Source organism: Thermobia domestica, chromosome 13, assembly GCF_964235325.1.
Source record: "Thermobia domestica chromosome 13, izTheDome1.hap1.1, whole genome shotgun sequence".
NCBI classification, from domain to species: Eukaryota; Metazoa; Arthropoda; class Insecta; order Zygentoma; family Lepismatidae; genus Thermobia; species Thermobia domestica.
In genome coordinates this window covers 219,498,959-219,513,904 of record NC_137466.1, presented here as the reverse complement: position 1 = coordinate 219,513,904, position 14,946 = coordinate 219,498,959, and the positions used below count along the sequence as shown (strand labels likewise).

Sequence of the window (14,946 nt, the reverse complement as noted above, 5' to 3'; positions counted from 1 at the left end):
TTGTTTTGGAGAAGAAGAACAACAACAACAACGAAAAAAAAAAAGGAAAGGAAACAGCATCGAAATTTATGGAAAGAAGAGCAATACTGAAAACAGATAAAATACACTGATTAGGATTCCTATGGATGGTTCAAGTAACTTTGTTGTCAGGGAAAGCCCCAAATTTTAAGAGTTGTTCCAAACAATATACACACACGGTGCCTGCCAAACTTGTATAACTAATTTCGTTGAACTTTTCTAACTAAATTATGATTCCCTGACTCCTCACTACATTTTTTCTTAGTATAACTCACGAAAAATGACTTATATTTCAAGTGTACTATAAGTTTACACCATTGTTTACATGGTTATGCACAACATTGCAAACGTGATAATAATATCTTAAGCTTTATTTCCTATTGGATGCTTACTTCGCGCTTCTCCTTTTCCTGTAGTCTCTGAATTTCTGCCAGGCTGAGGGTGTCCAGCATCTGCGTTGGTTGCGCCTGCTGACTCCACGGGGCAGCCTTCGCTCTCTGCTGTTGCTGCTGTTCTTGAAGACGTCTCAAAGCCTCCTGCTGGCGGCGCTGCTGCTCTAAGCGACGCTGCTGCTCCTCCTCCTCCTGTTGTCTAAAAAGAAAATACTTTCAGTTAGTTTAGCGAATATAATAACTAAGACTTTTTACCCTGAACATTTTTCTTTACCAATCAATAACATTTATTAATAAACTAGAACATGTATGGTCGTAATTTCTTAATGGCTTTTCCCTTCCCCATCTCGTTGAGTCGTATCCCGCTGTAGACAACAGATAGTGTTTCAATATAGCTGGCAAGCCAATGCTGTTATATGTATTTCCCCTTTTTAAGTGTAATAAATGACATACTCATGTGCGCCTGAGAGATCAGCTTTGCTTCTTTTTTTTTTCCTCCTCGATACAACAACGGGTACTTCCTTTCGCGTTAATAGAAATAAACAAATAAATACAGAAGAAGTTTTAATGTATCTCACTACACCAATACTTTAGTATTTCAGTCTCTCAGGCTATATTTTTATTTCTTTATTCCATTCACACCGCAGTAAGAAAATAATGTAAACAATTACTGTAGTTTTCACTAATTTTATGCAAGCGTCATGCAGTGTATACGCTTAAATGAAGCTATGCTATATTATGCTTAAATGATTATTATTATTATTATTATATATATATATATATATATTTTTAAAGAAAATATATATACCACAAACTATTAGGAAGAATCAATCATCATTCTGTTTGCTTGTATTTTGGTTATTTTATCTTTTCGTTTAATGAGCCTGAGGCCAGCCAAAGAAAAAGTGGAGAGAAAGTGTTAGGAACAATTCAGTGTGGTGTTACAGCGGATATGACACAAGATAGGAACATGTAGAAGACAGTGATACGAAAAGCTGAAGATTAGAATTCTTTTCCAACACCGAGGCTACATGAAACGTGAACCTACAATTTCAGGTACAATCCGAATCACCGTAATGCATTTAATGCTCTGGCACTGAGCGTCGAACCCGGGACCACATGTATCATACATAAGAATTAGAAATATTTGGAAAATATAAGGAAATGTACAAGGAAGTGAAATCTATAGAATTGCGGAGGAAACAAGGGGTTTTTACGATTGCAGTAGAAAATAAGAATGGGAAAGTAGTAAGTGAGAGAATGGAGGTATTAAGATGGAAAGAATATGTTGAAGCTATATGAGAGTAGGAATAGACCATATGGTGTAGGTGTTGAAGTAGAAAATGAAGTAGGTGGCGATGATAAAGGGTTTAGTATTCTTCAGTATGAGTTTGAAAAAGCTTATATCCGAGATAAGGAATGGAAAGGCAACCGAGTAGATTTTATATCAATCGAATTTATTACCAATATGGGAGACAAAGGCAAGAATGAATTGTTCTGACTCTGCAATGAAATATATGAAACAGGAGAGTGATCAAAAGACCTCCTGAAGATGCTCATGATCATGATACCGAACTCAAAGACATGTGAGATTATAGAACTATTAGTCTCATATCTCATGCAGCAAAAATTTTGCTTCGAATTATGAAGCGAAGGTTATATGGAAGAACAAATGAAAAAACTGAGAAGGAATAGTTCGGATTCAGGAGAGGTAAGGGCACAAAAGATGCAACTGGATTAAAGGTGATCGGTGAAAGATTTACAGAAAAAAAGAAACGAAGCGTATGTTGTATTTATTAATCTAGAAGGCTTTTGACCGTGTGAATTGGAAATTGTTGCTGGAAGTCCTAAAGAAAGTTGAGTTGGAATGGAAGACTCCTAAGAAACTTATACAAGTAAGTGTTAGAACAGGAGAGGAAATGACAGAGGGGAGGGCAGTTAGACAAGGATGTTGTATCTCGCCTACATTATTAAATATCTATTTAGAGTAGATAATGAAAAAGAGCCTACAAAATGAAGACGGTATTTCGGTAGGTGGTAGAACGATTAGATATGGCGTTTGTTGCAGAATTTGAAAGAGAAACTCAAAAAGATGTTAGGAAGGATTGTGAAGAATATGGGATGAAAATAAATGTTAGAAACGCAAAATGGTGACTGGAACGAAGTCAGTGTCAAATATAGAAGTAGAAGGGAAGAAAGTAGAACAGGTGACTATTTTTCGATACCTGGCTAGCATTATTAGTTATCATATGAAAGTGTGAACGTGCAATGAATAAAAGCAAGGATAGGAGTGGTGCAAGAAGCCTTAAGGAGGAAGAAAAGGCTATTTTGTGAGACCCTGAACAGAGTTGAAAAAAAAAACTCAAACAGTGCTTCGTATGGAGTGTTGTGCTGTATTGGTCAGAAACATAGACACTACGCAAAAATGACGAAAAACGAATGGAAGCTTTCGAAATGTGGGTGTGGAGAAGAATGGAAAGAATTAGCTGGGTCAAACTGAAAACGAATGAGAGGGTGTTAGAAATGGTGGGGTAGGAAAGAACAATTTTTGATAGTATTAAGAGGAGGAAGAGAAACTGTTTGGGAACTGTATCATGAGAAACGTTTCAGATGGTACGATGGCAGGAAAGAAAGGGAGGGGACGAAGGAGACAATGGATAATATAAAAACAGAGAAATCGTACATGAAGACGAAGAAGAGCGGAAGACCGTCAAACATGTAAGCTACTCAGTTGTAGCAAGTGACCTGCCAATAATGGAGGAATACCTGATGATGATGGGAGCAAGCTTTAATTTCTAATTTGCTTTAGATATCCTATCTCTCCAATTCCAAAGCATTTTCAGTCTGCTAATCTGTCATCCTACTATTATGCACTGTAGGTTAGTGGGAATCATTGTCACCTTGACAATCCAACCACAGCCTGTAGCATCTCTGACAAGGGTACGTGAAAGACGTAATTTCTATGATAGAACATAAGCTGAACAAAGCAATATGTATAAATTAAGTATGTTATTTCATTTTTAAATTTAAAAAAAAAAAAAAAGTTTATACAGGTAAGAAATTTTATATTTAGAGATGCTGAATATCCAAATAATTAACGTGCTTCTGTGTAGATTCTTCTGGTCCTGACTCCTGTGTGGAGAACCGCGTTAGGCCGTTAACAACTCAGTGTTGGAAAAGCAAGTTTAATGCCAACTGCATATACAGAAAGAAAATTTCAATCAACGGTCTGTCCTTAATGGTAAAACTCTGTTTTCTCTACTTACTTTCTCCTCTGCTCCTCCTCCTCCTCCTTTCGCTTTCTCTCCTCCTCTTCTTTTCTTCGTCTTTCTTCCTCTTTCCGTTTCTGCTCTTCTCGACGCCTTTGCTCTTCTAGTTCCTGCTGCAATATACAAAAATATTCATAACAAAGGCTTGGTTAATAACAGTGGGTAAGCAAACACGAAATTAACCAAAGACTGTATTTAATACTGAATTAATTTTATAAAACTTCAAGTTAATACACATTAATATAATAAGTTTTTTCAAATTGAAAGTGCTTACCCTTCTCCCCAAGGAACAGCTGTAACATTAGGAGTTCCTAAAACTTGCAAGATATCGCTTCAGTCAATTTAAAAATTTAAAAAATAATTTTAAAAATAAAAAGATGGTCTCCTAAAAAGAGTAGGAAATAAAATAAAACAGAATTAAGAATATTAATATCACATACTTCAATTTTTCCCCAAATTCCATAAAAAATACGATATTGAAAAAAATATATATATTTTTGCATATGCAAGTAAAGGTTTAACATAATAAAAATGCGGAGAGAGGGGGCACTGCCCAATGCAGGTTAACAGTAGTTTTCTTACATATTTTATATTAATGAACGTTAATACGTTACTACCTTGTTTTAGCATTATACCTGAAAATGCAACATAAACAATTAATTTTAGCAAGTCCATCATCTAGCTCCTTTGAATATGTGGAAGGATGGTATCTCTGTCACTGTCACTCACCTTAATTTCACGATAAAATATATTGAAACTTCTGTTCCGAAAAAAGGGTTCCTGAAAGCAAATGCTAACCAGTGAGCATGTTTCGCCCTCAGTTTGCTTCATTGAATTAACGGCTTATCTCAAAATATAAACCAAAGCTGAAAATTTTTCATTTCCTAAGCAAAAATCTTCTATTTTTCTTGATTTACAGTTTAAACACAATTTTTTCCTGATTCCTCATATTTCATTTTTCCTGAATTTTCGAGAACTTTCTGCTTTCTCTATTTATAAATGCCATTTCATCACTGTTTTTTGTTTGTAATGTTTATCTAAAACTTTGATCCATGCCTAGTATGGCCAACTTCATTCCTATATACGAACTCAACTAACTTATTTATTTAAAAACTATCAGAGACTCTAAATTAATATTTATTTTATCGGGCTAATGTTCTTAGCTCATCGATACTCCGTCCGTTTTGGTCTCTTTTCACTTGAGTTCATCATCCGTGTGTTAAGAACAAGTCAGGAAGTTATCTTAAGTTAATCATTACAGAAATAAAGAAATAATCAACTCAATGTGTTACCTCTCTTCGTTTCCTTTCCTCCTCTGCCTTCTGCCTCTTGAGCTCTTCTTCTTTCTCCTGTCTCTTTTTCTCTTCCAACCGTTTCTTCTCTTCCTGTTGACGACGCTTCTCCTCCTCTTTCCGTCTTTTCTCCTCCAATCGTTTCTCTTCTTCCAATTTCCTCATTTGCTCCTCCAGACGGTTTTTCTCCTCCTCCTTCTTTCTCAGTTCCTCCTGCAGACGCCGCTTCTCTTCATCCTCCTCCTGACGCTTCAACTCCTCCTGTTTCCTGTGAAAATAAAATATTCAAACATTCACTCACGTAATACAGAGCAGAATCAAATACTAAAAATACAAAGGCAGATTGAATAGTAGCAACTCTACCTAGCGATGAATAATGAGTTGTGTGTTGTATAATAAACGCATTGGATGTAATGTGTTTTATTATAGTTCTCATGAAGTACAGCCAGATAATAAAAATTTCTCTTTCGAGATATGGAAGAAATTAGTGGGTCACTACGAGTTGAACCTGTGCTGTCTACTCGCTGCATGCGAATCTCCTTCCCACTGTGCATGTCTCCTTACATCAGTAAAGGACAGGAGACTAACAAAGGAAATGAATTGCTATGTATAGATGTTGGAGTGAATTTGTAGCCAATTTGTAGAAGTAACACAATATCAAGTGGAAGTATTTTTTTCTAATAAATCCACATCGGTCCGAGTACGCCTCATTGCGTCTCTTGAGGCCTTTGAAGTTGCCGCATGCAATAGGTTTTGCCATTCAGATCTAAACAAAGCGCCTGCAATGTCCGTCAACCCGCCACACGTAACTTCTCTACTGGTTGCCTAACACCATAGTTTCGGCCTGCAACAATGTTAATCATATAGACTCAAAACAGCCTCTAAAATGCTTAATAGAACAACAATGACACGGTTTTTGAGAATTTGAATGACAACTGAACAATCTACACAAAATTGGGAATGAACCAATGGAAACGCGTTTCTATCACTTGTAGTTTTCGAGATCTCATTGTCGAAAGGATTGGAGACAAACATATAAACCTAGCATTTTAATATATAGATGATTACTCAATAAAATAAAATAAAATAAAATAAAAAATAAAATAAAATAAAATAAAAAAATTTTAAAAAATTAAAATAAAATTAAATAAAAAAATAAAATAAAGTGAATAAAATATAGTGAAATAAAAAATCTTCTCTGCCATTCGATATCTGCTCCAAGACCGTTTATCGGTTCGTTGGTTGATTCGCGCTTCTCTTTAAGAATCGATAATATGTGAGATCTATCAAACCATGATAACATCGTGCAAACTTGAGAAAGAAATCGCTGTCATCCACAACAGTGATGCGATGTATAGTAACCATATGAGTGTCACAAATTACATATAGAACCGACTGTACGATGGTAACATCTGGTAGTCCATAATATGACGCTCAAAGATCAGTGTATAATTGAGCGGACATTGTTGTAACGCTGAGTATATCCAAGTAAAGAGAGCAACATTATCTACCGGGAATTCTTGATGAGAAAATTCAAGTGCTCGCAGGTTCCCAGGAATCTTCATCCCGACCAAAAACAACAGACAATGGTGCTGCCGAAGCAAGTGCAACATCTGTGGCGCTTTCGTGATGACAATGATGATTTGTGACATACAACGAAATCAGGATCTATCGTTTGAACTCAAATCAACAATCATAGCCACCTCCCAAGGAATTCGAAGTGCATGCTTCCGCTGTGAGAATAAAGGTGAAAATTTTTACCTTTAGCAGAATATTACGGTTGGAGAAACTGTTGCACTCAACAGAGTCTAAACACAAATCTCCCAAGCTGGTACTTCTACATCTCCTTAATAGGTAGGCTCATTACTTATCAGCCCGCACCTCATACATACAAAGCTAGGTGTTTAGTTATATTTCACTGCTCTGCCCCTTAAGCTAAGGGAGACGATATGAAATGAATGATAAAAGAATAAATAATAGCCAGAACTTGATTAAGGTTCGAACTCGCGACAGACCACTTTGAAGACGCCCAATCTAATGTCTCACACCGCTTAACCATGCTAACTCGATCATACTAGGAGACTACAGCAGTAGAACTATTTAGCAAACTATGTAAACATCTAATAGAGGAAAAACCCATACATAAAATGACGACAAGGAACTACTGCTTAACATGGATACTCGGGTTTGTATATGAGAAAAGTGCCCCAACCGGAATGACACGCATTAACATCCGGTCGTGAAAGAGTGTAAATGTACTAGGAATAACAATAATAATAAAAAGGTTTATCTCAGAAAACTGTCCACATGCACAGAGAAATGGCCGCAGCGAGACGATGAAACACAAAAGAATAGAGAAAAGGAAAGTAGTACGATGTGGAAAAATCCAAGATAAAGAAGGTCAGAATGAAAAAAAAAAAATGCATTGGGAAGCCTTCATACACACCAAGACTAAGGAGGATGTTGGAATAGGAAATTGACCAGGACGATAGCTGAGAACATAACTACTCTGAAATTCAAAAGTAATCCGAAAAAAAAAAAAAAAATCGCTCCTGGATCCTATTCTATCAAGTTTACCCCTATCTTACCTTGAATGTTGCTAAGCCTTCCTGAAGATCACTTTTTCAAATGTCACTTAATCTAACTATAAACTCCTTTACCTATTTCCCATACGAGTTGCTTACACATCTAAACGTAACTCCCGTACATGAGTGCTTTACTACTGAGACAGCAAGCTCTTTACACTTGTCAAATTGTCATATTAAAAAGACTACCCGAACTGAAGATTCATGGCCATTTCCTCCTCCTGCTTATTTGCCTGTTTGTATGCTTTATAAAGAATCCATTCCTCGGACATTGTCAGCCTGAAAATTTGTAGCCACATAAAACTTACTATTAATCATAGATCATTATTGATTTCCTCGCATCTCATTTCACAGTAAGTTATGAAGATGTAAATATTTTATAATATTTTAATTAAACAATAATTAAAACGTATCTGGCACTGAATAACGTGGCTTCACAATTCACGGCAACGGACTACGGCCGGCCAAGCGACATTTAGCACACCACAACGGCTCCCGCCGTATTTTATCTGGCTTTATAATTGAAGACCTGAATTGCATAGCATCCCAAGTCCACTGTTTCTTCGTATTTTGCGGGTTTTTTTTTTTTTTTTTTTTATGTTAGCATTTATGTTTTAAGGACTTTTCACTTGCGTAATACGTAAATCCAAATCAAAACATTAAAAAAAGAAAAAAAGTAAAACGAAAAAAAAACAAGAAAAAAATCAGCTAAACAGTATAATTGTGTCTTTTCTCTAAAATCACAAATGTCATTCAGGATTTATACATGGAAAAAATTTACTACTGGAATTTCAGGAACAAAAAGGTATAAAATTTATTATTGTGTCGAGTGATAAAATGTGCCTTAACAATTACACTTTTTTGAGTGTCGATACGGGGCCTTCAACATTCTTCTAACAGTACTGTAATACTACAATTACAAATTGAAATGTTATAATTTAAAAAGATTTCATAGTTTTATGACGTTGATCCTTTTAATATAGAATAGAATAATATTTTATTGTGATTGAGCTTTACAAGCAATAGACAAGTCCAAATGAGATATAGATATATACGTCTACATAAAACAAAAGAAAAGAAAAAAGTATTCATAATATACAATCAGATTCCGGTTAATAGTAAAATATGTGGCCAGCTCTCTCTCTCTCTCTCTCTTCATTCGATAGAAGATGCCTACGACCGAGGAATAAGAGACGCTTAATTCGAACTTTTAGTTGCCCCAGAATTTATCATGATTATAGGAACATGACACAGATCAGTAAATTATAATATAATGTAATCATATACTCCTCAAGATCTATAAGCAATTATTACACACACTGTTTCTTTAAATCGTTATACTTCACCTAAAGTAACTTAAAGTAAAAAAATGCGTTTATATATATACTTAAAAATAAAAACTCTACCTTAGTTCTTCTTTCTTTCTTTCTTCTTCCAATCGAATCTGTTCCGCCTGAAAAGTAGATGATAGATGATTGAATAAAACGATTAATAATTTGCAACAAGATAAAATAAGATTAAACAGTTTGTATCTACAAAATTAAGACTATCAACAGCTAGAATTACGTTTCGATCAGTCTTTCCTTAATAAAAGCTGAATCTTATCTTAGTTCTTTATACTACTTCGAATGCTTACATTCTGCAGCCTTCATAAACCAACTGAGATTCAAAGTCTTCTAAATGTAGGCGCCTCAATTTTCCGCATTCATTCGCATGTAATGTGCACTCTTTTCGAGAAAAAAAAATCTCCAAACTTAAAAAGTACATATGTACAGTGGGCCACAGATATTTTGATCTACAAAGTCCGCGAGATAGGCAACCCAACTAACCCCTGCTCCAAGATTAATTACGCCTGGTAGAGTTGCTAGAACAGCAGCATGAAGTTGCCCCACCTGTTAAAAGAACAAATCGTAAAGAAGGTTTTTGTGCAGAAGTGAGGAGAAATGCTGCCTGACGAAATGATAAAAGGGAGTCTTTGGATATTTGTATTCACAGTAAACAGCACAATACCAGAAAAAAATATACGGACAACAGAGGCGCCGATGAGAAGAACTCCGGGAACTTAAATAATCTTATAATTAACTCAAATGAGGAACTATAAACAAGATAACTTACTTCAAATGACTGTACATATATGCGTATCAAATAATATACGGATAGATTATGTGGTATATGTAGTAGGTTATTCTTTTAAATAAACACAAAGCCTTGCACTGAGTTTTCAAACTATTAACAATAGTCCTATCTGCAAAGCAATTAAAGTATGAATGGATCATTCAGAGAAAGAACCCAGCCTCTAATGAAAATTTTGGGTGTCTAACAGGGCCTGAGCTCTTAGGTTCCGGCGCCACTGATTGATACGTAATATTACTTCGAAAGAAGAACTTGTCCGATTTCATTATTCGTTAAATGACTTTCGAAACTGCTAAATATTGGTATGCACTAATTTATTTGTAAATATTAAAAATGCAAAATTCGATAACACTCAAACGAGTTGGATAACCTATCCGTACTAAGCGTATTTCCCCTTAGGTTGTAAATATAACTGAAGGTTCTTAATTTGAATAATATTTGTAAAAATTTACACACTGAGACACAAGGAGAAAACAGGAGAATATAGTGTCAATAAACAACAATTTAAAAATGCACAAAATTAACGGTTAATAAAAAATATAGAACCATTAACAGAATTAAATCTGTAACTCGTTTTCTCTATTCATTTTTCTTCCTTTATTTTCAGGATTACATCATCACTGAATTTCTCCACTGGAGATTATCTTTCATTTAGCAGCATCCAACTGCATCTCAGTCTTGTAAATGAAACATTTTAAAAAGTTGTAAGCGGCGAGGGGGAGACTCGAACTCGGATCACCAGTTTAGAAAACCACAATGCTAACCACTCACCTAAAGCATTACTTATTTGGGTGCGATTAAATAAAGAGCCTTTTCTGTTTGCTCAAAACAGTAGCTTGTCAAGTCAGATTCAAAACAGGAATATGTAATTGAGAACTCGATGAGTAATATATGACTGTATTCACTAAATTATTATCATTTCAGATTTTTTAAAAATCAAAATACAAAACTCCTTTATTTTGAATGAAATACGGCGCGTATATTATAATCGTAAAGCAACTGAAGACGAATCAATTACTGCGTAGTAATTGTGGTTCAGTGGTCAAGGCACTTGACCAATAATCTGAATGTAATCAACTCGGATCCACGAACGACCAGTACATTTTTCTTTTACTTTAGAATTTTCGGTGGCGATTGATCAGCGAAGACATATGCTCTGTTATCTTCAGATATTTGAATATTCGGATGTTTAAATGCTTGAACTATCAAATCTTTAGGAATAACAAAAGTATCAATTATAAGAAACTAATAATAATAATTATTATCTCATAAAAGCTTAAAAGTTAGGAGCTTATTATCACTCAGGGCATAACATTACAACCAGAAATGAGATATTTGGTAAAAATATTTCGGTTTTGTTTAGTGTTGCCCACGAGAAGAGGAATTTCTCATCTCCTTTCTAAAACGAAACAAAGAAAATTGAGACGAGAATTAACATTTTACATTCGAGACGGGAAAAATTATCGTCTCGCTTTGGAGATGAGAATTGAGACAAGGAGAATAGTATCGTAAACATTTCTCGTTTTATCTCGATTCTCGAAATAGTGCATGTCCATTCTTTAAGTAACAGTTGCTTTCTAGACTGAATGTTATACGCTATTTTGTTACTTTGTATTTCGAGTGCATTGAATTTATTATGGTCTGTGTAGGTATTTTTGTAGCAAGGCTTTTATAATTACTTCTGCATATGCTAAAAATTAGTTTATTATGTACCTTACTGTTCAGTGATATTCAGTTATTTTATTGCAGTTATTTCCCTTAAAACGTACAGTAGAATACTTTCTACATGAAACTATTAAAGCTTTCGTTTAAAATTTTCATAGTTGTAGAAGTGTGTCCTGGAGGTCCGGACAAACTCCCGAAATCCCGACTTATCTGAAAGTTTTGTCTAATTTTAGGGCAACTTTAAAAATGTTAATACAATTACTATTATTATTATTATTATTATTATTATTGCTGAAGATTTAAGACCTCAATATTACGTCTTATTGCAATGTAAATAAGCATACTGAAGTTGATAGGAAAAGAAAAAGAAAAGATAAGAGATAATTTCGAATGATTTATGTCCGAAAGAAAACGAGAGGGCAGAAAGAAGGTGTCAGCTCCTGGGCAATATTAATATCGTAACTTCGGATGCTTAAACAGAAACTAAGTAGAATTTGTATTCATCACGATACATAGTAAGACGCTTTCTTTGGATAAAAGACTTTGGATTATGTATGCGTTATATTGATATTTTAACAAAATATACATACGAATATAAAAAAGAATAGTTCCTATTTACCAATTTTGGTTGAACGGATATATGGAACGTGTTGGAAATGACGAACGAAAATATTATTTCATTTCTAGGAGTAGGAGTAATAGTGGAAGACGTTCGGAATAATTGGTAAGAAATATCGTTTCAGACACATTTATGGCCCATACTAGGCCCGAAGCATGATCCTTATGCATTCATGAATTGTTGGCTACTACGTTACGTTCTCCTACAGAACGAAAAAAGGTTGTAGACAGACATGTGACGTCATACTGCTAGTACAATATTTCCTCTGCGAAGAAAGCCGTTTTTACTCTAACTTGTAAGACCGAAAGAAATTGAGTATTTTTCCTTTTATTACACATCAGAAGTATGAATATTGTAGTTTGATAACAACAACTTATCACAGCGGGAATCGAACCCGGGATCCTTGCATTACGAAACGAATGCTCACGCCACTACGCTAAGACTGCTTTGCTAAGTAAGAGTCAAAAAACATTCGTGTATGTAGCAAACTGCACACGTTTACGATAACGACGAAACACACTGATTTCGGTCATGATAAAATACTATAGTCGAGAGACTTTAAATTTAAATTAGAAAACAAAAATAGACATACAAATACGCAAGGACATGAAGGAGAAATTGATTTTAAGAGTAATTCGACCCCTTAACTAGAATCTGATGCCTCAGACCATTTTCTTTTCTGATTCACCGAAAGTATCTCCGTAAGTTGTCTCTATTATACTTAGTAATACTTGTTTTACATTTATTTTCAGTAACCTTGAACGACAGGGACATGAACACAGATACATTGAGGACATACAATTTCAAGGATCACCCACCGGGAATCGAACACGGGACCGCGACCACTGACCTACCTGAGATAGTGATGGCGTGGGTCAATGAACAACTTGACTCACCACCCATCGTGACCCACGACCCACCACTCACTGTGACCCAACACCCGACTCACGACCCAACATGACCGACTCTGACCCACCACGACTCACCACCAACCGTGACCCACTATCCATCGACTCACCCATGACTTACCATGACCCAACAAAACACATCGTCGTCATTTCTGACACATGATCCAAGGCCTTTCTTTATTGACTAAAGAATTTATACTTGTAATAAAATGTTGTTAAATTCTAACTAATCAGAGTTTGAATTGAGTTATTTTTACAAACCAACCCACTATCAGTTTTGCATATATAGGAAGTGCCACCCCTGTCATAAAGAAGAATTTTAAAACATGCTGTGACGTTCTGCTCATTTTCAATAAAGAGTTAATCTACTGAATTTCAGCTCTAAGTTTAACGGCTTGTGAGATACTGATTTTTTTCGTAAAAATTCGGATCCGCACTATCCCTTAAGATATTATTATAATGAAAGTGATATGATAACATCCCACTTTGGATTAAGGCCTAACTATATATCAAAAGTCATTTTATTTGACTTTGCAACTTTTTTCAGTAGTTAGCTCCTCTAAAACTTGATAGGCTGTGTGTCTTGAAACGGACACGTAGCCAGGATTTCGTGAAGTGCGGGGGAAGGGGGGGGGAATCCGTGACATGAAATACTATGGTCATCACACCAGAGGCTCGATCATTCTACACTATTTTACTGGAACAAATATTGGTTCGCTTAGCCAGGATTTCGTAAAGGGGAGGGGGCGTGACATGAAATTCTGAAGGACCAGGAGCTCAATGAGTCTAAACTACTTTACTATCAACATGTTAGTTTGTTAGAACAATAAAATGAAGATATGTTAGTAAATATTTTAATAACACACTATGAAGAAAACTCGAGTAAAATAATAAAAAAAAAAAAGTATTGAAAAAGATTTTACAATATTTACCTCCTTCCTCTGTTCATTCAAATATAACACTTTTCCTTTCATTAAGACCTCAACTATTATAAAAACTACATATTCACTATTATGAAAAGTACATATTCAATAATATCTTTTAAAAATTTTACACTATCTGTGTTCCTTTTTCTGTTGAATCAAATGTTAACAAATTTCTTTCCACATAATTTTTTGTTGTTATTATTCCGTCCACTACTGTCTGTTCCAAATGACAGGTTAAAGGAGCAGTAAAAAATTGTTTTTGAAATAACATGTTTGATTCTGCAATGATGCGATGACGAAAAATTATGATAAAAAATGTCCAAGCGTACACAAAGGCACTATGCTTTCGGAAGCTTGAAATCTCTCTGACCAGTAGCAAAAATTCTGAGAATTCCGTAACTTTTCTAGAAATTTCAAATTCCCTGAGTTTTCCAGGATATCACGCTCACCTCGCCACCATGTATTGAAAGTAATACAAATCTCCTCATAAGAAAGAGTAACCAAAAGCTTCTTGTAGGTTTTTTTTTTTTTAATTTTTAACGCTGGTCTTTTTCTCATTTTATTTTGTTTAATCCTTAAGTTTTTCATTTCTAGTCTCGAAGGGGGGAGGAGGGAAGCGGTGCCTGCTTGAAAACCAAGTAGTAGTATAAGTCCTATTGCTATTATTGCTATCACAAATATCAATATTCTAAAGATGGCTACAGTTCTTTTTTCACTTAGAGATACTCATCTGAGGTAAGTAAACAGAAACAAATGAAAAAGGAAGGGTAACGGAGGCCTTGAAAGTAAAACGTAGACAAATTCATCAGTGTTCAGAAGGATATTTTTAAATCACGCTCCATCCTACTCATAGGAGCTAAATACGCGGTTCTGGTTAGTTATCCGTTTCTCGCCACGTAGCAGAAATATAGCAGAAATCCAGGCGGTCTTCGTGGTCGTGTGTACTAGCGGAATGGACTAGTAATTATAATTGCTTTTTGGTGAAGGTTCAAACCCAGGCCAAGGAATTTTTTTTTACTTTTATATTTTATTTTTTTTTTTTTTTTTAATTTTCATAACACTTTTTCATTAAAATAAGATAAATAATACTCAAAAAAGTGATTTACTTACGTTACGCGTGCCGTTTTGCTACACGAATC

General features: G+C 35.0%; 1 protein-coding gene across 4 annotated transcripts in view; it reads right to left on the bottom strand.

Annotated features, from left to right (window-relative positions):
- The window catches only part of Gyf (GIGYF family protein Gyf), a 112,001-nt gene that overhangs the window by 20,411 nt on the left and 76,644 nt on the right, over window positions 1–14,946 (bottom strand). For all 4 annotated transcript variants that reach the window (XM_081737397.1, XM_081737399.1, XM_081737398.1 and 1 more), the window contains exons 15-18: window positions 8,963–9,009; window positions 4,972–5,239; window positions 3,677–3,792; window positions 411–609 (exon numbers count right to left, since the gene is read on the bottom strand). In XM_081737397.1, the coding sequence (XP_081593523.1) occupies window positions 411–609; window positions 3,677–3,792; window positions 4,972–5,239; window positions 8,963–9,009 (630 nt within the window). The remainder of the gene's footprint in view (window positions 1–410; window positions 610–3,676; window positions 3,793–4,971; window positions 5,240–8,962; window positions 9,010–14,946) is intronic.